Source organism: Grampus griseus (assembly GCF_964374135.1).
Source record: "Grampus griseus genome assembly, chromosome: 8".
NCBI classification, from domain to species: domain Eukaryota; kingdom Metazoa; phylum Chordata; class Mammalia; order Artiodactyla; family Delphinidae; genus Grampus; species Grampus griseus.
Genome location: NC_139002.1, coordinates 48,122,249 through 48,147,540, shown reverse-complemented (window position 1 = coordinate 48,147,540; position 25,292 = coordinate 48,122,249). Strand labels below are relative to the sequence as shown.

General features: G+C 39.2%; 1 protein-coding gene across 1 annotated transcript in view; it reads right to left on the bottom strand.

Moving 5' to 3' along the window:
• Positions 1 to 24,701, bottom strand: part of DLG2 (discs large MAGUK scaffold protein 2) — a gene marked incomplete at its 5' end in the record, with an annotated part of 938,475 nt that extends 913,774 nt beyond the window's left edge. The window contains one exon of the mRNA XM_082659633.1: positions 24,624 to 24,701. Coding sequence (XP_082515759.1) covers positions 24,624 to 24,701 — 78 coding nt within the window. The remainder of the gene's footprint in view (positions 1 to 24,623) is intronic.
• Between the last annotated feature and the right edge of the window lie 591 nt (positions 24,702 to 25,292).

The window sequence follows — 25,292 nt, the reverse complement described above, 5'->3', positions numbered from 1 at the left end:
AATTCCCCGCACTCCCCCTAAAAAACGCATTTTGCTCTTTATATCTCCATGATTCTTCCCTGGGTCCTCCTCCAAAGTGCATGGTTAACAGACGAGCCATTTGGCAATCGGGAGGAATCACATTCACTGCAGGACTTAGAAGGGCCCTCTATGCCAGTGGTTCTGTCTCCTCCACAGAATTTTCCTAGCAACATCACTCCATCCTAATCAGTATCAAGTGTAGAATCTCAACCTTGTTTGTGGCTCTTTGGTTGAAACCTTTACATCAAGTAAGAGTGAAACTGTTGGCAGGGAAATCATGAGGGCCAGTTACAGGGAAATGAACAGGATGATTAAAAGGAAAATACCAGTTCTTAAGTACATACAATGTGCTTCACGCATTACACATTCTATTTGCTACGTGTACCACATTTAATCCTTATAACAAATTGGCAATCTTTGTTCCTTTAAAGATAAGGAAAATAAGGCTTATACAAACTGATCGCTTCTTCAATGTCACTTAGTGAGGAAGGGGTAAGGATCACTTACTAAAGATTCCAACACTAATCTCTTATTTTTCTACCTTCTTATCAGGGCCACAGCATGGTAACCGTGCCCCCAAATTGCTTTCTGAACCATTCGAAGCAAACATGTTGAACTTAGTTTTAGTGCAATCAACTTTTTTCCCTGGTTCTCTGAAAATGTGCCTATTGCAGATGTGTTACACCTTCTCCCTCCCCCCACCAGGAAGTCCGGAGGCAATGACAGAGCACAGCCCATACAAGCAGGTCCCAGTTTTTCCTTTCTGGACAAGATAATTAGAATTGTGACTTTATAGAACTTAAAGTAACTTGAGAGGCTATTTAATGAAATGCTATCTTTTTATAGAACAGAAAAATGAGACCACAAAAATCATACAGTACATGAGCAGCAGAGACCGGACTGGAAACTCCCAGGCGAGACTAGCTCACTTCCTGAGCCCCGATGGCTGAGCACTCTCCCGTGTTGCTTCTGTTAATCCTTACAAAATACCTGGAGAGTAGGTATTGTTACCTCTATCTCACAAATGGAGGTTAAGTGACTCAACCCAAGTCACACAGCTGGTTACAGGTGGTGCATCAGGGATTCAAACCCAGGTCTACACCAGGGAGCTTCTGGCTTCAACCCCCCACTCCTCATGAACATTTCAAGTTCCATTGTCAAATATCCATGGACCAAAAGGAAGGGTTTTTGCCAGAGGCTGTGACTGAAGTTGCTCAGTCAATTCAGATGGACCCTTTGGCAGCTCACTCTAAACAAGACAGAACACCAAACAATGACTCCACTGTATGAACCATCATTTCTTTTAAACACTTAAACTTTAAGGATTTTTTTAAGACCTTACGTATATCATAGTAAAGTTCTTAGAATATTGAACTTATTTTACTTATAGAAAGCCATTTTCTTATCTTTGTACTTAAAAATAGTGAGTACTGACTTCTAAGAGTAAAATCAAGTAAACACACACCCTTGCTCCATACACCTATGAAAACTAGAGCGATGCAGTAAAAAAGGCAGAAAACACAGCTCTTTAATAATCAAGGGTAGAATCATACCATGTAGAAAAATAAAATATTAGCAGACCTCTGAAGGTGGAAACAAGACCCTATTAAAAACCGCCAACTTTTATTTCTATCATTTAGAAAACTCCAAGGGCAAACACAAAAACCTGAAACGCTGATTCTAAAAGTCCTTGACGAAATACCCATTTAGAAATTAATATTTATCACGTTTTCAGTGTTCCTGACACAACCGCTCCTTATATGCTGATGTTTATGAATACAAATTTGCTGGCTCTGTGGACATATATTACCTTTTCAGAAAATAACAAGGGAGGTAGATGCCTTCTTATGATTGCTAGAGCTAGAAATCTACCAAGAATGGACAGCAACATTTATGACAAATAAAACTGAAATCAATGGACCACAGAGATCTTAGTCATACACTGATTCAATTGATTATAATGAGAAAATAGACAATGACTCTCTCACCATTTAAGACAATTTAGAAAACACCGGTGATGTGATTTCTGTCTTATTCTCTCTCAGATTAATGTGGAAGAAATAAATAAAAGGTGGATGGATGGTGGAGTTAGGGTTGGCGAGGGGTTCAGAGAGCATAAGATCACATCCAATGGCTCTGAACTAAGTGTCCACAGTATCACAAAGCATTTAGTATCATATTTCAAATATCATTATTATGCTACAATTGTTCCTTAATACCTCCTTTATATAAGTTTAAAAGCCCCAGTAAATAACAATGAACAAACCGTAGACCAGTTTCAGTTCTTGCTACAGATTTTGGAGACATTTCTGGACTTCTTTTTCTGGCTGAGTCATTCTTTTGTGCAACATAACCTGAAAATGTCAGATGCTGTGCACTTGAACCTATAATCTAATAAGACAGACAAATAGAATTTCCACAGGACTGACATAAAGTTTAGATGTAAGTGTCATAATGGGGAAGTGTGTGAATTCCTGCTTCTGCATCTGTAATCTCTAGCACCCTATAGCTGTGCTTAGCTAAAGTCTGTCCCATAACACATGGTTATAATATGTATGGTTGTGATGGTGATGGTACTAGTGACGATGATAATGATGATATGACCATTAATTGAGACCTTAGATACATGAGACACTGCACAGGGAGTTAAATGTCCATTGAACTCAGAATAACCCAGAGAAGCAATTATGATTAATCTTCTTTTTAAATGAAGCAACCTAGGCTGCTGAAGTTAAGAGAATTGCCCAAGGTAGCACAGCTACTAACTGACACAAAGTTAGGGAAAAAAATAGATCCCAGCTCAATAGGAACATAAAACAAAGAGTGTTTTATACTGTCTTCGGCCCCATGTGATGGAGCTAGGCACCAGCCATCCTTCCAAACTGACTGCTCTGAGTTTGCTCTGTTGCCAGCTGAAGCACCTGCCCCAGGAAAGGCCCCATGATTTTAAGCTTTAGTTTTCCAACCATTCTCCTACACCCTGCTTCCCAGGACTTACTCTAGTGGCCTCTGTTCTAAGGACTGGAGTTCTATGCCAGAAGCACAGCCCAGCATGTGAGGTCTACAGAAGATCTCCAAGATAATAACTTCTGGAACTCACACTCTATGATTCTTCCTAGTCTAGGCTCTTTGAAGACTAGAAACAAGTCTTTTAATCTCCACTAACTGACAGTGCCTGACACTGAATCATGATTAATGAATGCCCTTATCAGGCTCAGAGGTCGCTGCCTCATTAACTGGATCTACTTCCTGCTGTCTGATGCCTCAGCCCTGGGTCCACTCTTCCATGCAAGGCCTTTAGGCCTGGCTCAGTCCTCTGTCTCTGCTTACCTGTAACCATCACGCCACTGCCTGGGTCTGCAGATATGAAAGGAGTACGGCAGAGAGCGTGGACTAAATGGAACTACTAGGTCCACAGTGATACTTGACTTGGGTCTTAAGGAATAGTTAAGAGCCTTCTAGAAGAAAAAGAGACGTAAGCAAAGGCAGAAGAGTTCTAAGTACAGACAGTATATTTGAAGAATTGTCACCAGCCCAAAGGGACTAAAACAAAGAGGTAGAACAGTTTTGTGGTAGTAGAAGGATAGACAGCAAAGAGTTCCAGAAATGTAATGCGCCCTCACTATTGCACTCATCCCCAAGACACATGAAGCATTCAGAGGATTATGTGATTACACGGTCAAGTGCAATCCACTGTTCTCAGATTGCCTGTTGTGTTTTGCAGAGCCTCCACACTTGGTAAACTCCATGCAGGGGTCAGTCACAGGTTTTCATAACATAATACCTGCTGACATCAGCTATCAAATGAGGCATTGCTTGAAAATCAGGAAGGAATATGATTATCCCTGATGAGGGCATCTCAGTGAATCTTTCCTCTGCACTTATCCATCATTCTCCCTGACAGATATGGAAATGCAGAAGGTTTTTATCCTTCAGAATAATCATCAACTCAGATATTATGACCCCTCCAGGAGGAAACTAGCTGAGAGTTTGCTGGGAACCTTCAATTCCATTCAATGGTATAAAACGTCTATTATGTGCGAGTATTCTTTATCATGGTATCAACACTAAGTTCAAAGCAAACCCCAGCCAGTTCTAAGAGAACACCTATGTCTTACACATGCAGGAAACAACCATCACATGCCATCGCTATTATGTTTTGTTTTTCCTTTTTTTTTTTTTTTAACTTCTAAGAGAGATCATGCTCTGATAGATTACCTATCTCTGTGCCTCTGTTTCCTCATCTGTAACACAGAATAACAATACTCACCTTATAGGACTATGGTGAGGATTAAATAGGTGGGTATATCTAAAGTGCTTCACACAGGATCTGGCAAAAGTTTACTCATTACTTTATTGGGATCATCGTCATTAATAAAGTATTCAGTACAGTCCGTTTTAACTACTTGTTCATCACAGCTGACAAAAATCCAAAAGGGAGGTAGGCGAATCGGAAATGTCTACTTTTACCGTCGCCGCACAACCACAAAAGGAAATGGCTTATTCCCTACTTTATCCACTATAGGGTTTTGATGCACAAATTGAGGCACAAACTTGGACTAACTTATTGATATCTATGATAAAATCCATTTTATTTGATTATTGGGAAATGGATCAGCGTTATATGTGGGTTAAAATATTGGCTCCTTAGATTTTATCTGAAAAGCTCAAGTGAGTGGCCTTTGATCCCTCTGCTTAAAGGACGTATCCAAATGCAGTATATAATCAAGACTGACCTCTCCAATGACACTTGGAGAAAATGAAACAGGAATAAAAACAGCGCTTAAGACTATGAAACATTTATATATAATCTCCCTAACTCAGGATGCTGCTTGCGGGTAGCTTCTTGCCACTTCCAAGTTTTAATGCCTTAATTATGGAGCAATGTTTAATTATGTATTTTATTATACATAACAAATATAAATGACATACCTGATTTTTCAAAATTGTATTAAAACTATGTATCATTTATCCTTGAAAATGAAAGGCCTTTTTCAGGATGGATAAAGCTGTTTGGGGAATAGAGTATGGGTGGAATTAATGGTCTCCACATTAATCATTTATTTTATGAAAAATGTGAAGGTCATTCTCCACTTTAAGATACCTCTGAATTCCTTTTGCAAGGTCTGGTAGCTGAATTTCAATATGCAAAGCGGAGGATTATACACTGCGCACTACTATTCCCCTAAGGGCATACAGCTTTTATTTAATAAAGACGTTATGCCAAGAAGATTTACTGTAGCATTGTCGCATACAAAAACCTGTCTTGGAAGGTTGATTAGTGTTAGTAAGGACAGATGGCTTGTCTCTTTGGGTAGAAGTATGGATGTCATTGCACGTGCCTGTGAATATTTCCAGAGTCAGAGGCTAAGGCTCACGATGTCAAATCTATAGATGGCATTTGCTGAGTACCTTCTGGGAGCCAGGTATTGCGTTAAAACATTTTATTATATTTCATATACTGTTATGAACATGAATCAAGTACAAGACACCGTGTAAAAGTTCAGCGTTCATTTTAGATAATCTTTATATTATGTTCTCCCATTTTATAGATGAAGACAATAAAGCATCTTGCTGAAAATCATGCGACTAGAAATGACCGCCAAACTCCAAAGGCCAAGTTCTCTCATTATCATTGATGCATGTTATCACGAGGGAAAATCAGGATCCGTGAACTCAAGGTGGGGTTTTGGAGCAGATGAGACCAGGGCCCATGAGTCACAGGGCCTGTTTCTGGACCTTCGGGTTTGACTCACTCTGATGGTTGTGACACAGTGTCCTGCCCACAGTAAGGGCTGGATGATTAGTTACTGAATGAATGAATGGATGAAGGATATTGGTGTGGTTTTGTCTTAATACTGAATTTAAAGTTTCTGATTGTAAATATTCTAGTTGGATTTCTTAATTCTCACTTACTGACTGTGTGATCTTGATACAGTTGTTTCATCTGATCCTCAGTTTTCCTGCCTATAAAACAGGGATAAATATATCTGCCCCACAGAATTAATGTGAGAATTAAATGAGATAAAATATAAACAGTATCTAGCATCATGCCTGGTTCATGGCAAGTGCTTAATACATGCTAGTGTTCCTGACTTTTTCCCATGAACTGAAGTCTATCAGTTCCCCAAACTCTCACAGCCTTCTCCTTACCATAGATGGTCCATCGTCACCATTTCCCCCCTTCTCCAGGACAATAATTTATTTGCCTTCCAAGACACTTTGAAAATCCAGACTCTGTATTACTTTCTTTGAGTATAAAGCCATTCACTAGGGTGCCATACACAAGCCTCAGTTCCAGTCATGCCCATTTTCTCTCCAACTTTGTCTTTCCAGGTCTTCCTTAAGATAGTCTTACAGATATTCCTCACCTTTTCACCTCTCACTGGGACCCTCTGCCTTCTTCAAAACAGTGCCAGAATTCATAAAGTCATGACGTGTTTTTTTCTTACCTTATCTGTCAATATATCATTTGCCAGGTTTTAAGCAGCATTAGAAATCCACCTCCTCCAGGAAGTTTTCCTAGATTAAACTCATAAAATTGAATTTCTTTTTGCACCCTGTATCATTTGGGAATGGACTTCCTATTTTCCTAGCCCTCACTCCACTTGTACTTTTTGGGTATCACTCAACCCTGATTTAGACCTTTAGTTTACACAAAATATAAATTCTTTATTGTCCATTAATATGTTGGGTTATGTCCAAGTTTCTTATAACTATATCGTAAGATAATGCGAATGTGTTCTTTTGACTATAAGCCCTTAGAATGTATCAATTTGTTCATGCTCCAAACACTTTATAAACAGTTTGCATTACAGCACTACCATATTGTAGTACAATTCCTTATTTACCTGTTGGACTCTTATTCATCTTTGTGTTACCAGTGTATTCCATAAGCCCTAGCAGATCATAAGGCTCAAAAAGACCCTGAATAAAATGTCTGCCACTTTCTAGTCTACTTCTATGAAGACATAGGGGTTTACAATTCTTTTAGCTTAAGTGACAAAGGAAAAAGAGAAAAAGAAAAAACAGCAATACTGGTTAAGAATTATAGCTGGGTGCTATACTAAGGGCTTTATAGACATCATTTAACTTAGTCTCTATAACAAGCACATGAAGGAGGTATCATTATTTTTAAAGATGAGGGAATTGTGGCTCAGAGACATTAAATAAATTTCTCAAACTTAAGCAATAAACAAAAGCCTAGGTTTGAAACCTTGGTACAGCCTGTGTTTTTAACCATTATTAAACTATGTATTGTTTTGTCTAAGTGGTTTCTGAATTCATTATACCATGTCTTCCTTCTATTCATGGAATTAGATTCTAGCTACTTATTACATGTGCAAGGCTTTCACCAATCTGGCCCAACCCTTCCTCCCAGATGCAACTCTCAGTACCCTCTCTGATACTGAGCTCTCCAGCCAGAATAAATATACTCAGTTTCCTTAAAATGCTCCTGTCTCTCTGCTCTGTTTTCTCACCCTGGAATGCTGGCCTACCTCCCTCTGCCTATTAAAGTCCCCCTTGTTCTTTATGATCACTTTGTTTTCAATATTCTCCGCAAAGTATAGTCTATGCCTGGCTGGTATTCTTTGTTTCTTCTTTGGTGTGTCCAAGCTCTTGGTTTTTAACTGGAGATACAAACTGCTTTGTGGTTGATTAGTGGCATGCCTACCTCTGACATTAAAATGTAAACTCCTTGAAGGCAAAAATTCTGTCTTATCAGTCTTGGTACAGTCACGGTGCCTTACACATTCCCTAGTAAACACGTACTCACAGTTTTGTGAATGCATGATAAAGTAAAAAAAAAAAAAGGGGGGGAGGAGGGGAGAAGAGGGAAAAGAGAGAGAGCAGGAAAAGTGGCAGGGAGTCAGAGGCAGAGAGAGGGAGAGATTACTTAATTGGTGGCTCATATAAGATCCCTAGTGCTTAATTAACTCAAACCTGCTCTTATTTTGAAATTAAAATGCATTCAAAGTTCTATATATGCTTTCTAAACACTCATTGCATTTAATATCTGGTCAATATCTATCCCTATACCTGGGAGAAATTTACACTAACTAATGTAATAATACTTTATCTTAGTAAATATTTATGAGCTGTAATATTAGGCAATCACGTCAAGTGCTTGCAGAAGTACAGTATGTTTATTCTGGACATTATTTGGAGCACCCTGAATATACTGTCTCATATACAAGACAACCCTCAAAAACCCTTCCATTAGAAGCCCAATAATTGAGAGACACAAATATTTGTATGCTCTACTCCACTATGGACACACACGTGCACACAGAAGGAAGGAGGAAGGAAAAACTCCTCCAAATTACACAATCAATTCTCTCTTCAAAACATCCCACTACAACACTCTCTACTCCACACTAGTGCAGGTTTGTAGAGAAGGCTCTGAGCCCCTGTTAGTGAGAACAAGTCTCAATGTGAGGTAATCCCATTATACTCATTGCAATTACAGGCCTGTGTCCTGAGCCTCCTGCTGACAGAAGGCTACCTCATCTCATTCCTAATTAAGAGCATAAAATTTTTCCCCAGCCACCTTATTACACACAGTGTGCTTGGATCTTTCAGGCCACACCCTCACATTCTGGAAGAATCAACTGCCTCTTTGAAACCCGAGGTAACCACCCAGAGTTAAAGATGTCAATTGAAACCTTTTTCCTACAGTCAGCAGATGAAGCCCATTTCCCTAGAACAACAATGGGACTATGAGAAAAAGAAACCGTGGTTACAATAAAAGATCATTAGAGAGATCATGTTCAGATTAAAAACAAACACATGCACCAAATAAACAAAAATCTTATCTGACCAAGAGTCAAGGATCATACAAACCTTACTAAAGTATATGCTTACTTAAAAAATTGGAATAGTCACACAACATAAAGGCAGCCAGATTTGTTTCCCTTTGACCATAATACAGCTGAAAGCACAGGGAATGTGGACGGATCAGAATGCAAGTCTCTTCTGCAGCAGCGCCTTGCATCAGAGACCCATCTCCTTAGATAACCAGCCCTGTGACCGGGGACACATTTCTTCTCTGCAATCTGAATTGACTTCTTCATTTAACAACGACCACAAGAAAGGAATTTGAGTTAAGAAATTCCCAAGGTCAGTTTCCTGCATTAACATTCACTGAGAGCCCCGGTTTCTTTGATACCCTCTGACCTTGGTAGGCAACAGCTGGTGCACTTTATTTCCCCTAATACCCTCCAGCATTATCAAATGCCTCAGGCAAAGAAATGCTAGCCGAGCAAAATCTCAGCATGCAAAAATGTATCATAAGGGTACTTCTAATCGATGAGGCCCTGACAATTTCATTCACAACCTCTGACAATTTCATTCACAACTTCTATTTCACTGCTGCAGTACAGGTCCTGGTTAGCCCCTTATCATTTTTATGGACGTGATCCTCAGAATAGGGTCTTGTTAAGAATGCAAATTCTTGTTCCTCATTCCAGACCTACTGAATCCAAAACTCTGAGAATAGAGCTCAGTAATCTGTAGTTTAACAAGACCTCCAGGTGATTCTGATGTCTGTTGGAGTTTGAGAATACTGCAACAGTCACCTGAAGTGTCACCTTGCCTCTACTTTTGCTCACCTCTAATATATTCTTCATATGCCACTAGATCAGTTTTCCTAAAGTCTGAATCTGATTCCCTCCCTCTCTCCATCCCTCCTCTCCCTCCGTTCCCCACTACAGCTCCCCTCCCCACCCTGCCCCCCTCCTACCATCCTCATTTCTTAAAACCCTTCGGTGACACTGGTGATCCATCCCTCATCAAATAAAATACAAACTTCTTAGCAAGCCAAGCCATCTGGCCCCATTCGACCTTTCCAAAGTCTCTTCTTCCCACTCACCCATGTGTACTCTGAGCTCAGGCCACGATGAACCTCCTGCTGTTCCATGAAAAGGCTATGCTCTTTGAGGAATCTGTGCTTTGCTCAAGCTGTTTTCTCTGCTCAGAATGACTTCCCTCACCCCATCTGCTTGGCAAAATCCTTCTCATCCTGTTAGACTCTTCCTAAGCATCATTCCCCTCTCTGAGGTCTCTTCATTCATCTCCGCTCCTCCCTTTATGCCTCCAAATCAAGTTGATTCTACAGTATTTCTCTTATTGCACAATTTGATGAATAAATTTCAGCTGTCATGCTATATGGTAGTCTATTTACATAACTCTCTCCCTCACTTGCCTGAACCCTTCAGAGAACTTGGGGAGGATACTCTGGTAGTTTATTTCTATTTTATTTTTATATCCTTAACTGAGAATATATTAGGCATTTATTAAGAATTCCAATTACTATTTGAGTGAATAAATTGACTTTTGAACATCTACTATCGACAGCACTGCTATGCTAGTGAGTTGCCACTTTTAACTCTACTTTACAGATGGAAAAACTGAGCCTCAGAGACGTTAAATAACTTTGCCAGCTAGTAGTAAAAGGCAAAGCTGATTCAAGGGCAGGTCTTTCCGACTCTAAAGCTGTCGCTTCCTCAACCAAACCACAGTGTTTTCCCAAATAAACTAAAGATGGAGTGACGACGCACAGCCATCTCTTCCTTGGCATGTTTTCACATTGTCCTTACATATAGTTCCCATTATATGAAATAAAGCCTTAGGTTATGACTGAGCTGATTCATGAAGACAAATATTGGATATGTAAAGCCAAATATTTATGGGCCTTAATTTCTTCATCTGCAAAAAGTCTTGTTATATATTACTAATATTATTATTAGCTATTAGTATTATAATAACTTCTAGGCATAATAATCTGATTGTGAACTGGGTTCTTCATGTCTGATTATGCTGTTTCAGTAACTTAGCTCAATTCTGGGCACATTCATGATGCTCTTTAAAATTTATTTAATTGACTGTTTGCTATTGCAATTGTGTCAATTCTCATTAAAAATGTTTTGACTGAATAAGGGTATGAAGTTGACGAGAAAGTCTCTCTCCCCAATGAATATTTAATCCTGGTTTAGATTTGCCAATCAGAATTCATAAAGACAGTTGGAAACTGACTTTTTATCTTTACAACTAGTCACACATATTCTATTTTCCCTATTTTATCCTCGGTTGGTGCAGCTAAACCATCGCAACAGTTATTATCACTGTCATAGTTGTTTTACTTCAGACTCTCAAGTTAATAAATGCTAAGGAAGATTTTAATTAGCTGAAACCTAAATTGTTATTATTAATTTACTAGTTACATTACAATACCTTGTAAAACATTTATGCTGCAGTAAATGGAGCACCCATTTTCCAATGATCACGTGGCATAGCTAATTTACCACACAGCTAAATATTTAATTGCTAATCTTAGTAAAGCTAAAGGTACTCAGCTAAATTACATTACTTGTAACAAAATGCTTAGTATCATTACTTCAAACGTTATAAAATCTTATCAAAGAAATAATGGAAGTTCAAACATTTGTATTTCTGAAACATTCTTAGAATAGCCTTGACAGGTAAATGGAACTATTGTAAATTAATCAGTAGATTTTTAGGAAGGTCAAATAGGGAAAGTCTGAAATTTTTTACATTTAGACTATCAGGATGGGTAGAGAGTTTCTGTTTGGGATGATAGGAGTTCTGGAAATGGATAGTGGTGATAGTTGCACAACATTGTAAAGGTACTTAATGGCACAAATTGTAAACTTAAAAGTGGTTAAAATGGTAAATTTCATGTTATGTATATTTTGTCACAATAGACAAAAATAGACTACACTCAAGTTGGAGTATCGTCTTCCACATCCACTACACAATGTATTCCTTGAGTACTGAATAGGCTGTATTCACCATCACACCCCAGCTTCCTGGCATATTGTAAGGCACATATCAGATGAATAAATTTATGGATTGTTAAAAATTTTTTCTGCCAAATACTCAAAGTTAATGTTCAGTTTCTTTAAAGAAAATAGTTCTATTTCAGAAAGACATGCTATTGCTCAATCAGCGATAAAATTGTATAAATTAGAAATAGGTAGGATACGGAAAAAGAGGCAACACATATTCTAGAACATAAAATGTTAATTAGAAATAAAAAGTAAGCTGTCTCCAGTATTTGAATGTTCTCATATCCATTGAGCAGCTCCTAAGAGCACAGAAACACATTGAAGTATCTATATCACTGAGCAACAAATAGTGATGACGGATGTTGATTCCTTTCCAAAAGCATAGCTGGTGCTTTGGGAAGACAGAAGTTCATTATACTAATTAGAGGCCTTTGCCCTACATCCTCAGAGGATGTTCTCTTGGGTAGATATCAAGGCAGACACTCTTGGGTAGATGTTTTTCAAATTAATGACTCAACAACCAAATGGCAGTAATCCTAGCATCTCTGGTGAGATCAACTGCTTACATTAGGGCTGCAGATAAGAGTCACCTTCCAAAAGCTCAGTAAAGCTCAGGGTTGTTGTACTGGGGCAGTGCTTTGCTTGCCCATCTGTGCTGATGTTGTGGAGCACATGATTATGAAGCAGTTCAAAGTGGCTGTACTGCAAGTCAAAATCAGAGTCTGAACATGGGATGGAAGAATTGGCTACTCATTTGAAAGGTTCCACAGAACTGCACTCAACCCAAAATCTCTTTAAAAAAAAAAAGACCTCTCTCATAGTATGTATTTAAAAGCACCTAATTGCCTTTACATCACAAATATTTCCTCAGTCCCCATAACAACCCTATGAGAGAGGTCCTATTACTCTCACTTTATAGATGAGAAAACTGAAGCACAGAAAGTTTAAACAACTTGTTCAAAGTCCCACAGCTAGCAGCAATGCTGGGACTTGAACCCAGGAAGTCTGGATCCAGAAATTGTGTTCTTAAATACTCCACTCTTCTGTCCCAATATATCTTAAGATAAGTATTAAAAATAAGGAGAGTTTCTTTAAGATTTTTTTCCCCCTAGGATACTATGCATGTCCACATGTGCTACCTAAGAGCATAATCAGACCAGGTGTGTTTTATTCTAATCTTGGAAAACAGGGCTCTGTGAATGAGATATATGCCAGGTGGTTTACAATCAGGCACAGATAGATTTACAACCTAGGCACATTCTAGATCCCACAGCTCTAGAATGCTATGATTCAGCAAAAAACACCGAGGGTTTGACAAGGCAGAAGAAGTAAATGTGTTATTTATACTGCTAAAGCAGACCTAAGAGTTTGCTTTGATTGTATATATTTCATTTTTCCTAACCTATACCTGAACTTCCTCAGCATAGAGACCATGGCTTGATCATTTCTGCATCCTTCATAAATCCCAGCATAGTATCAGTAGTAGTAAGGTGCAAGTAAGTCTTTGTTCAATACCAAGAGACAAATAAGCATTGTGAATTGTTAACTGCCTTAAAAGGCCACAGATAACTCATTTACTTGAATTTTATTCTTCTGGGGCCAACCTGGGGTCAATCTGGAGACATGAAAGAACATGACTTTGAATCTGTTGAGGACAACCAGATAGGTGAATTTTAGGAAACCAGGAGAGAAAAAGCATCAATTAATCTGAAATGTATTTAAATTTGTTTTCTAAAAGGCATAGTGTAGTTCATAACTGCCAACAAGCACCGTTTCATTATGCTACATTTCATCCTGTTTTTCTCAAAATACTGGAGAAATGACGGATACTAAAAGAAATTCCTACTTGTGTATCACATACGCCATTTCCATAGAGCTCTTACAAATTCTAGAGATATGTAAGGGGAAAAATACAACTTTAATAAAATAATGGATCATATTTGAATTAAACATGATATTCAAAATGTTACACTTGGGGAGTTAACAGAATGTTGTATGCTGAGAGAGCAAGAGGCAAAAATGTCCTATAACATCCTGTACCCTCCATAAATTAAATCTGAGAACATTAAAAATGGTGATAACAATGAAAAGGATTACTTATGGAATGAAAATGGAAAACAAACAGGTTAGTGAAGATATTTTCCTCTAAAAATCTCAAAACTGTGCATCCTAGAGCTGAGGTAATAAAGGTGGTTATTTCTAAGAACTAGATCCAAAGTGTCTCCATTCAATTCACAGCGGGAACATCTAAAGTAGCAATTAATGCAACCACTGGTGTGGAATTGTTTTCCAAATGCCTCCCTGTTGGATGACTTTTTTTTGTTTTTAATGGAAGCAGGGATCATGAGTCAAGATGAATTTGCATCAGTTATTTACTGAAAATATCACCATAGGTTATTAATACCACCATCCAATATTATGAATACAACCGATAATACTTTTGGTGAAATGGAAGGAACCTATCGGCGGCTGTTTATCTCGGATTACAAGGGTAATGCTTGAAACTCCTTGAGATTTGATCATGGGAAATAAACGTAAGGGCACTCATGTCAATGGTGTGTGGAGTCACTAGGTCTCCTGTCAGAAGAAGGGATAGACTGGCATTCAGAAGATCTGAGTTCAAATCTCAAAAGTTTGGCTGACAACGATTTACACTGGGCAAGAAACTTCCCAAACCTCATGTTGCCTAGAGACTCAGTTTGCTCATCAGAAAGACAAGGGAAATAATGCAGCACCATGCTTAAGAATGCAGACTCAGATCCAGGGTGCTTGGGTTCATATCCTGGTTCCAGAACATGCTAATTTTATGTCTCTGGGCACATTAATTGACCTTTCTGTGCCTCATCTGTAAAAATATGGATATAATAGTACTTAGCCCATAGGGTCATTGTGGGGGTTAGGTGAGTTAGAACATGTAAAATTTTAGAAGAGTAACTTGCCCATAGTAAGGACTCATTAAGTGGTCATTAATGTGACAGTTATCATTTATGAAAGGAAGGTTCATTCAGGTTATGAAATTCAGTGTAACACTGCATGAAGCTCTTCCTCTCCCCTTTTCCCCCAAGACCTGAAATCAAGCTATAAAGGTGATGTGATGCAGTCACCAGCTGGGAAATGAGCACCTTGAGTCATTCCATACATATCACTTCACTTCAAATGAGAAATAATATGCCTTGATTGACATTCACCAAACAGAGAATGTGCTTTTTATAAGGTTGACCTAGTATTCATGTACTAAAAAGCAAATGAAAACCTAGAATTTCCTCATAGTCAGCATACTGACAATTTTTACTTAAAATGTTCTCAGTAAATTTTCCCCCTCTAATTAGCAGCAGAGATATAGTCTCCTCACTCTATAAAACCAGGATGGGAGGGCAAGTCCATTCTGAAACCTAAGGGAGTAGTAGAGTAAAAGGAATCATTAATGAAGAAGTTATCAAAAGCTGCTTTGCATCCTTTCTGGAACTATGCGGAGTGTTAAAATGAATGGAAGGAAGGAAAGGAGAGAGAGAGGGAGGGAAGGAGGGAGGAGAAAAGGGAAGGAGGAACAAAGGAAGGAAGGAAGGAAGCAGGGAAGGAAGCAAGGGAGGGAGGAGGGAGGGAAGGAAACATCAAGTGTTTCACAATGGACCAGATACTTTACATGCAGTTTTTAATTGAATCAGAAAACCATGCAAGGATGGTTATCACTATTTTTAATACATGAGAACACTAATAATTAAAAAGATGCATTCAACTTGCTCAAGGTCGCCCAACCAGTGAGGTGTTGAGTCAAACTCAAACTTGAGTCTGTAGTCTTTCACTGCATCCCGTTGTTCGTGGATGTGCCAACAAGAGGATTCACAAAATGTATGAAGGAAAGGGGTCAATAAAGATGACAAAGACCCTATCCAAAGAGCTTAGAAAACAATGAAAATAAGTCCTAGGTCAGGATGGTGTTCACAGAAGAAGAAATATATTTTTCTTATTCTCTTATACCTTCCCGAGTACAACCCCCTCCAAATCTCCCACCTCCAACACAACTTCTCCTCTCCCATGGTACATCAGTTTCCACCCTTCCTGTGCTAGGGATTCACCAAACCTTCTCATGTGAAATAACATAGTTCGATAGTGCTATGGTCATGAACACCATGGACACTGACTTCCTAACCCGGACAGTGTCCCTTTCATCATACCTTGCTGTAAACTCTGGTGAAAAGTCAGAAGCCCTCCTCATAGCAGAAACGTTCTCCCATATTGAGGAATTGCGGAGTTGATGGTATGAAAAGCAAACCAATTCTGTTTATAAGTCAGAGTAACCTAGAGCAACAAGGAGGGGTGGAAGGGAAGGATAGTATTTGATGAGTTTTACTTTATTTTCATATTTTATCAAATTTGCTGGTTGAACAGTCAGCAAATATGATAAAATATGTTGCTTTCTTGGTTAGACCACAGAACATGAAGACAAGCACAGTGATCCTCTAAAAGCAGCTCATTCATGCCCTTTACCTTCCACATCGTTGCCTTTTTCCTACTATATTACTAATTTTAATAACCCTTCCTAGAAGATACTGACACTGCAGAGGCTGTGCGTTTATTAGAATTTACATGCTTTGGATTAAAAAGGACACTCAACTGGTTACGTATTTCCCCCTAGCAGTGAGACCTTGACCCTGGGCACTAGAAAATCATTGAACATCACCATGTAAGGCCATCATGGCATCGTGGTATATTAGTCTGCTCAGGCTGTCATAACAAAATACCATAGACTGGGTGGCTTAAACAACAGAAGTACACTTCCTCCTCACAATTCTGGAGGATGGGACATTCAAGATCAAGGTCTGGCAGGGTTTGATTTCTGGTAAGAGAGCTCTTTCTGGCTTGTGGATGGCCAACTTTTTGCTATGTCCTCACATGGCAGAGAGAGAGAGAGAGAGAGAGAGGGAGGCGGGCAGAGAGAGAGAGATCTCTTTCCTCTTCTAAGGCCACTAATCCTATTAGATTATGACCTCACTATTATAATCTCATTTAACCTTAATTATCTCCTAAAAGCCTTTTCTCCACATCTCCACAATCACACTGGGGGTTAGGGCTCTAAAATATGAATGGGGAAGGCACAATTCAGTCCACAGCAAATGAGGTCAGGATTCTCTACATAACTAGAATTTTCAGATTAAGAAAGTACAAGAAATAAATATTTCATTATCAAACATAAATCTGTAATCTTTTGGCATGTGGAGCAAAGCAGCTAGAAAATCTTACAGTTTGACATACCATTGTTGGTGGTTGAAGAGGACTCTGGTATTCTGCTGGTTTCACTCCAGTGTTTGTGGCATGGAGAGTGGGAAAGGAAGGGATGGGAGCCTTCAGCCCCAGTGCTATAAAATGCCTCATATTCCCTTTTCTTTACAAGGCAGTAAAGAAAGAAAAGTCCTGAGTATCTCTTACTTGGCTCCCACCTTGAAATTAGGTAGATTCTCCATTATATTCTTATTGCTAATGGTTAAAGACAGCCTAGGCCTCTTGTATACATTCATTTGACATAAATTTTATTAGTTTTGCTTAGTGCTGGGCATTGTGCTAGGTCCTGGGAGTACAAAGACGAATGAGATCAAATCCTTCCCATTAAGGACTCTGCAGTCTTATAGCAAATCAGGATTAGAATTCAAAGAAAGTTAGAGTTGGAAGGAGTCTGGTTGCAGATGAAGAACTCAAGCCCCGAGAGATTAAGAGACTTTAGCCAAGGTGGCACAGATGGTTGGGACAGGGCCAGTTAACATACAGGTCTACTGACTCCTAATTCAGTCTTGTTCCTGTGCAGCTCAGAGTCCTCCATCCAAGTCAATAATTTAACCAGGGTTTATTTAGAGCCTACTGTGTACTAGGTATCCTGAGTGGGACAGAATTATAATGATTTAATAATTTAATTAGCAATTTAATAATTTATTTGGGGAAATAAGACTACCTAAAATGAAATTATTAGTGAATACTACAAGGCATGATTTAAAGTGAGATGGTTTCTCCATTAACTCCATAAACATAATACATATGCAAATAAGATGTGTACATTATTTGATTATTAAATTTATCTCTACAATGATCATCATGGTTGAGCTACTATTGCTGGATGGGAGAGTTTTCCTTACATCTCCATCCCTCATGTAATAAATACCACTGAATAATACCAGGTAGAGGAAGACCATTCTAAAGGTATATTGAGGGTAAAACAAATCAAAACAAACAAACAAAAACAATTTGCAACTAAAATTCTGTAAACTAGACTGAAGGTAGACTATCTGGATATCTGGTTCCTGGAGGACCCCAATAAGAAATGAGGTCTTCTGTCTAGCCACACAGTTACTCAACAGAGATGAAGCACAGGCAGATGAGAAGATGGCTGTTGTGTTGGTCAATCCTTTCTCCACATCACTATCTCACCCGATCCAAGATCAGTTTAAAAAGCACAGGGTCTGAGTGTTTAGGGTGACAGGCTCTGGATTCAACCAGACCTAGCCCTGAATGCTGGTTCCACTACTTATGATCTTGGGCAAAATCTGTAACATCTTACACCTCAGTTTCTTCATCTGTAAAATGGGGGCTAATAACAGGATTATCTTTGATGGTTGTAGTGCAGATTAAATGAGATGATACATGCAAAGTGCATGTAACAGTGCCTGAGTAAACTGCTCAATAAATAGGCATTACTATTATCAATAACAATTTTACAGTGGTTTTGTGACCTGCTATCTTTCTCTCCAGCCCGCTCTCCCCCTCCTTCATTTTAGCCATTTCTCTGACCCTGTCCTTTCCTTCTGTCTCCCTCTCTGTCCTGCTAACAGCTGTCCTTGTGCTCTTCCAAGGTGGGCAGCTGCGTTGGGACCTCAGAACAGGTTGCTACTGTCCATTTTGCTGCTTGATTCATGTGCCAGGTGACAGGGGAGAACTGCAGGGCTGCATTTAGCGTGGACAAACACCTGTCCTCTCTGTCACCACAGCTAGACAGACACTGGTGCTGAGTCATGCTGCTGCTCACGACTGATGAGCTCTCAAAGACTCAGACGCTCTGAGAAAGAGACCTGAGAGGACAATCTGTCCATCCCTCTCTCCAGGTCAGGCTACTCTTCAACCTACCATGAGGCAAAAATGGACAGAGGAAGATTCTATCATTCACCGAGGATTGGAGAATCTTCAACATCAGGACATTTCTTCTTATGCCTGTGCTCAATTACAGATTTTACATTTAAATTCACTTTTTACATTTATCTTTCATAGGGAAAAATACACTTGATATCTAGGTCACTGTAAACATATGTATACAGTATATTACGTAATACGCGGTACTCTGTATGCATGTGTGTATACATACAGAGTATTCCTTATTGAGAGCTTGAGCTCTATAGTCAGCCACCCAGTCTAGTCCCAGTCACCTACCAGTGATGTGTTCTTGTTCTAAAAATTAATAATAAGAGTAATGATCTCACTAGATCCTTGCATAAGCACAGTTCTCAGTTCATAGAAAGAATTCAACAGAAGTTAACTATCATTGTTGTTGTTATTTAGACATATAAGTATATACTGAGAAGCCAGGAGCCTTCTTAAAGGTTTCTCTTTTGCAACCTAAATGGCTCCAGTTTGATTATGGCTTTTAAGCAATTTCTTCTATAACCTTCATTTTCATTTTCCCTCTATCTATTTACCTTCCTAAATCCAGAATAGCATATGTAATGCTGGTTGAGTCTGATCAGCACAGGACAAAATGTATGATATATTTTAGGGTTGTCTATTATATTTTCCTATGCAAACTATTATTATGATTTGCAAAGAAATAAAAGTGATTTGAAAGCAAGTGTAACCTTTAAACATTTTATTGATATTAACTCATGTAATCCTCAAAATAAACCCATTCATTATTCATTCTTTCAGCTATGCCATACTTCATTGATTCTAAAAATAAACTTTTTTTTTCACATTTTAACATCTCTGAAATCAATGCAATCTTACAGGTGATGATATATTATAGGTCTGTTGACAATCTTTATTTTTCTTTGTAACACATGAAAAAATGGTGCATCTTGCAACTGATGACAACCTAGAGTTGATGAAATAGGATATGAGAGACAACCATATTCCAGGCATTCTTTTAGGCCCTAGAGATATGGTGGAAAAGACTGAATGGTCCTTCATTTCACAGAATCCACATTCTAATGAGAAATGAGAAATAAAGATGATTACAACTGACATACAAGCTGCTGTGGGAGCCGATGGAAGACCCATCCTGGGCTTGTAGGGGCCAGGGAAGTTTTCCTAGTGATGATAATGTCACCTAAGTTTAGAGTTAGGGGTACGGCTAGGCTGTGGTTTAGTAGTCCGCCAAACAGGATAAGCGAAATCCTAGAAGCTAGAAAAAGCATGGGATATTCAGGAATTTGAAAATAGTTCAGAATGCTGATTTAGAGCAGAGAGAAAAGCAGAGGCCATATCATGATGGGCCATGTAGACGTGGTAAGGAGTTTGGAGTGTATCCTGAGACACTGGGGTTCTACTGAAGTACAGGTGTTACTTCTATCTGACAAAGAGAAAACTGAGGCCTAGAGAAGGCATATGACTGGCTTCAGGCTAAATAGCAAAGAACAGGACTATAATTCCCTCCAAGTTCTCACTTTAAGCCCAAGGCTCTTTATGCTCTACCAGGATCACCCAGGACAGTATTCTCTTTTGTTGGCCATACTGCCAGCAAATACATTACTAAATTTCCCCTTATGTTGGTTTACGTTGAATTAATGTGTTTGGTTTATATGGAGAGGAGGGTAGAACCAGTGTGTTCGTTCTTAAAGAATTCTCCAAGGTGAATATTGCCTAATGTCAGAATATTTCTGCTCAGTTACATCACTCATAGAATATATATCACAGCCAAGCTCATCCACAGTTGTGTCTGTTAGATGATGGAAACTGATGCCAGTCTTTTCTAAATGCATCATGCATCTACTTTCACGGTATATGCTTAAAATCAAAATAAATAAATATAAAAATTAAAAACAAATGAAAGAAGCTGATGCAGAAGTGAAGGTTCACAACTTCAAGTGTTTTATACTCTTGCATATGATTATGTCACCAGAAATTGCAGTTCAATTTATCTTAAAGCTGCCCTTTTACAGTAATACAATCTAGAGACTGATTAAATTGAGCAATTTCAGTTGAAATGTGGCAAACAAGTAAGACACTAACTTCTGAATTAAGAACACAGGGTCAAAAAAATTATTTGAATGAAGGTATCCTATTGCAGCCAGGCAGTCTTGACTTCATAGCATCACATTTAAAATAATTTCATTCACAGAATTTGTTCGTATGCACATACTGTCTTTTTAATGAAAGAATAGCTAAGAGCCTTTTCTTTTTTTTAGAACAATGACAACATGAATCAGCTAACATCTTTGACTTACTCTAAAAAGAGAGTGCAACTACAATTGCCAAGCATTTAGGTTTTTTTTTTTTTTGGTGAAAGACACCTTTGGTTTTTATAGGATAAGTAATGAATACAAATGCCATTGTTTAGGTTATGATGATGTAACAATTACTAGCTAGTTAAAAGGAATAACAGGTGCCAAGATGATAGCTTGAGACACTTATTTAAAGGCAACAAAGAGTGTAAAGTCTTTATAATGGGACAGACAACTGTCTATTTAAGATAGCTTAGGTACAGTCTTATCTGAAATAAGGGGGTTGAGTTACACCATCAGTAACTTTGATTCGGTAAGCCTCATGACTTATTAAGACAGGTGAATGATAGGTAGATGGAAGAGAGGGCTAGAGACTCAGAGTCATTTTTAGAATAGCTTGGATAAACTCAGTTTCCAATCCTAGCATTAATACTTACTACTAACTCTGTGACCTTGGGCTACTCTTCTCTCTAGGACTCAAGAAAAACAATTTCTACCTTAGAGGATTAAGTGAAACCCTACGGTCTAAAGCATTATGTGTGCATGAACAGGGACTATCGTTAATATTGTTACTGTTGTGGTTGTTCTATCATTATTATTATTACTACTACAATTCCATGCAGCTATTTAATTCTATTGGCATTAAATGAGGTAAAACAGTAGGCCAGGCAACCATGAATAAGGTATACTGCATGTTTAGGGATGGCATTTAGGCTTGTACATTCCCAATTAGCTTTTCAATTAACCCCAGCCTTGAGGAATATACTTCCCCAACCACACCTGAATGCTAAAGTAGGACTGATTGGCTATGATGGGTGTAGGTTTTTTTAATTAGAAAAGGAGAAAATAAACTATGTTACCTATAGCAAAAAGAAGCCCAAATTTACAGAAGGTACTAAAACAAAATCACAGTCACTGTCTCTGATACAGATTTATACCCCCAAATGCTAAAATCTGCTCTGAAGCTATCAATAGTTCTTCCACACTTAAGTATACCGGTCATTTTCTAAATAAAACTCAACAATAATCTTGCTTCATACATCTTCCTTCTTCTTATAATAAAGCATGACAACATATAGTCAGCAGCACCTTACATCCCCCTTCTTGTTTATACTTATATGATCTCTGCTGTTACAGTAATACATTATAGGAATTTATCCAGCTTGCAGTATCATTTGTTAACTGCCTTCTCGGTTGAAGTATATTACTGTACTCATTAGACAAATATTAAAATTCACAGAGTTGGTTTTAAATAAGCCATATGATAAAATGAGGTACTCAGAATAAATAAACTATTTCCCTTCACTAAGCACCGACTGAGGGCCTTGTTGTTCATTGTTCAAGGCAGCACACCTTTTAATTTATTCCAGAAACGCTGTGAATACAAATTCTATGGAAAAAAAAAAAAACCGAGACGCTACTTTCATGTTAGTTATCATCATTTAGTGTTCAAAATTAACTCCTTAGTTCCACTGGCTAACACAAGGGCATTAGAGTTAATAATCTTTCCTTTAGTCTTTATCACTCAGGGAGCAAAACTTCAGTTCTCTAATGTTGAATTCCTTACTCTCTGAGTAACACAAATAAAGTATCATCTCTGAGTAAGATAAAATATTAAAAACCCTTAACTCCACATTTGGTTTCTTCTTGCTTGTTCCAAGCAATGGCCATTACAGAAATGAAATGGAGATACTGAAGGCCCCTTACTAGCTTCTTCCCACACTCAAGAAGCAGACGCCCGTGTTAGTTCCTTGGATTAACATCCTTTTAGGTTCTGGACACTGAATTTCATAGAGCTGGTGTTCTCCACATTCAGGCCCAAGCCTGAATTAAGTGTCACTGGGAGAGTCTACTTTTCTTTGCATACTAATTTGGCATAAGGCATTATCTCCCAATGGCTTCCAGAGCCATTTGTGGTTCCTGACAGTCCCCTCATCCACACAACCTATAATTTTCATAGGAAGAAGGCACTTTTTCAAAATATTTGCTCCAATGAAAGACCCACTTTCAAGTCTCTTTCCTTAAAGCAGAACAAAACAACACAAAGCAAAACCCTCAAAACCCAGCTGTTCACGATATATGGTGTTGGTATATGATAATTAGGTTTGTAATTGTTTTACCTGTGATATATGGAAAAGGAAAGAAATCCATTCTACCCCACCCTTGCCTCTCTCTACTACTCCTCCAGCAAAAGTGCCATTAAATAACAAGTCTGTCAACATTCTACAATCCTCAGATCTGGACATTCTGAAAGGCTACAACCCTAATGTCAGAACTCCAGTGATGTTTTTTTCTCTTTTCACACTACAATTATCTTGGTTTATCACTGGATTCTTGTCCATTTTATCAACATCCCCACTCTGAAGGAATAAATAGCAAGTTAAAGTGAAGGAATCTTTGCAGTTGAGAGCAAGGACTGTGCCACAGGCCAGGAAAGCCTCCTCTGGTTCGATCTCAAGAGTAGGTCTAAGCTCTAAGACAGGATGCTTGACCAAAGATCACATCCTCAAAATAATATGGAAAATCTCAGTTTCATAAAATGTTGTCTTCTTGGGAAGTTTCCCCATCACCTAACAAGTTGGATACCGATATCCTAAATATGACAGTTTGGCCAGTGCCTCTGAAAGCATAAGGCAAATTAGAGACGCAAGCTTGTTATGCAGCTTAGGACTTACAGGCCTTTTTCATTTCTTAGAGAAAGAAAACTAATGAGGTAAATCTACATAGAGGCTCTCTGGAAACAACCAGTCATGCTGAATAAAAGAAATACAAAGCCATTCTCTAAATGGCCAGGACCATACGATTATAAATAGAATTCTTGCTCATTGTAAACACTTTTGAAGTGATGGCTTTGTTCATTTGAGAAGATATCAAGCACCCCTGTGGAGTCTGGTCAATGTTACTGAGAGTTCCAAATATGTGCTCCTAGGACACACACTAGGACATAAGTACTGGAGGAAGGCTCAGGGATTTATAATGCCCCCTTCAGAACCAAAGATTTTAGGAATAAAAATAATCCAGTGTAGCAACAAGTTTACTAGAGAGCTCCCAGAAGAAGCAAAGATTTCAGCTGCTCAATTGCTTTCACCCTGTGCCATTTAAAGGAATATTAAGCCTCTGTTGAGACACTATCAATTGATGATTTCACCAAATATTTTGTTTGAACAGCTAATGACTCTGCTTGACCGCCCCAGGCCTCTCTCCCAAGTAGCCAGGCTCCAAGAGTTCCCCCTTCTGCAAGTGGCATGGACTACATTCCCAGCGAGAGGCAAGTTTGCATCCCAAGCTAAAAAAGCCTGCGTCTGTATTCAGTCAGACCGGCAGTCCAGAGCAGGCAGTTGGCAAATCGAAAAGGTAATCATACCCACTCATTCCCTACCTTTTCGGATTTCGCCTTCCTGGCGTTGTGCACGAACCTGCGACCCAGCTTCTTGGCATACCAGATAGAGGCAAACATAGCGATGCCAATGGAAGGAATTCGCAATGAAGCTGCTGCACAATCAACTTCCCACCTCGGCTCAGAGACAAGCGGAATCGGTCTGGAGCTGTCACTTGCAGGCTGTTGCTTTCTCAGTTCCTCTCATGCTGGTTAGCCGAGGGAGAGGGTGGGAGGAGGGAATGGGCTGGGGGGAAGGGCAGTCCTGTTTGGCCAGTCCGCAGGTATATTTACATCCTGCCAACAGGAGGTCCGGGTCAGGCGGGCGGGCGCTGCCTTCCCAGCCGGCGCACACACATCCAGGCGGCTAAGTATCTGCCTGCAGTTCTTCGGTTCCGTCACCACCAAACTCCATGCGTGTCAGGAGGAAGGGAAGCCGCAGTCAACTCCTCCGGGAGGTGGCTCACCTCCCGCTCTGGGCTCCGGCAGTTGCCTTCCTCGCTTGGCTTCCCTCTGCCTTGACAGTACGTGCTGGCGGCAGTGGCCGCGGAAAGACAGATCCACACACAGCCTCGCAGGTAAATCAGCCAATACAGGAGCTGCCAGGCACGGAGGAGAGGTAGGGTCACCACGGACTTGGCCCTGTGGGCACAAACAGGTGTCCCCGGAGCC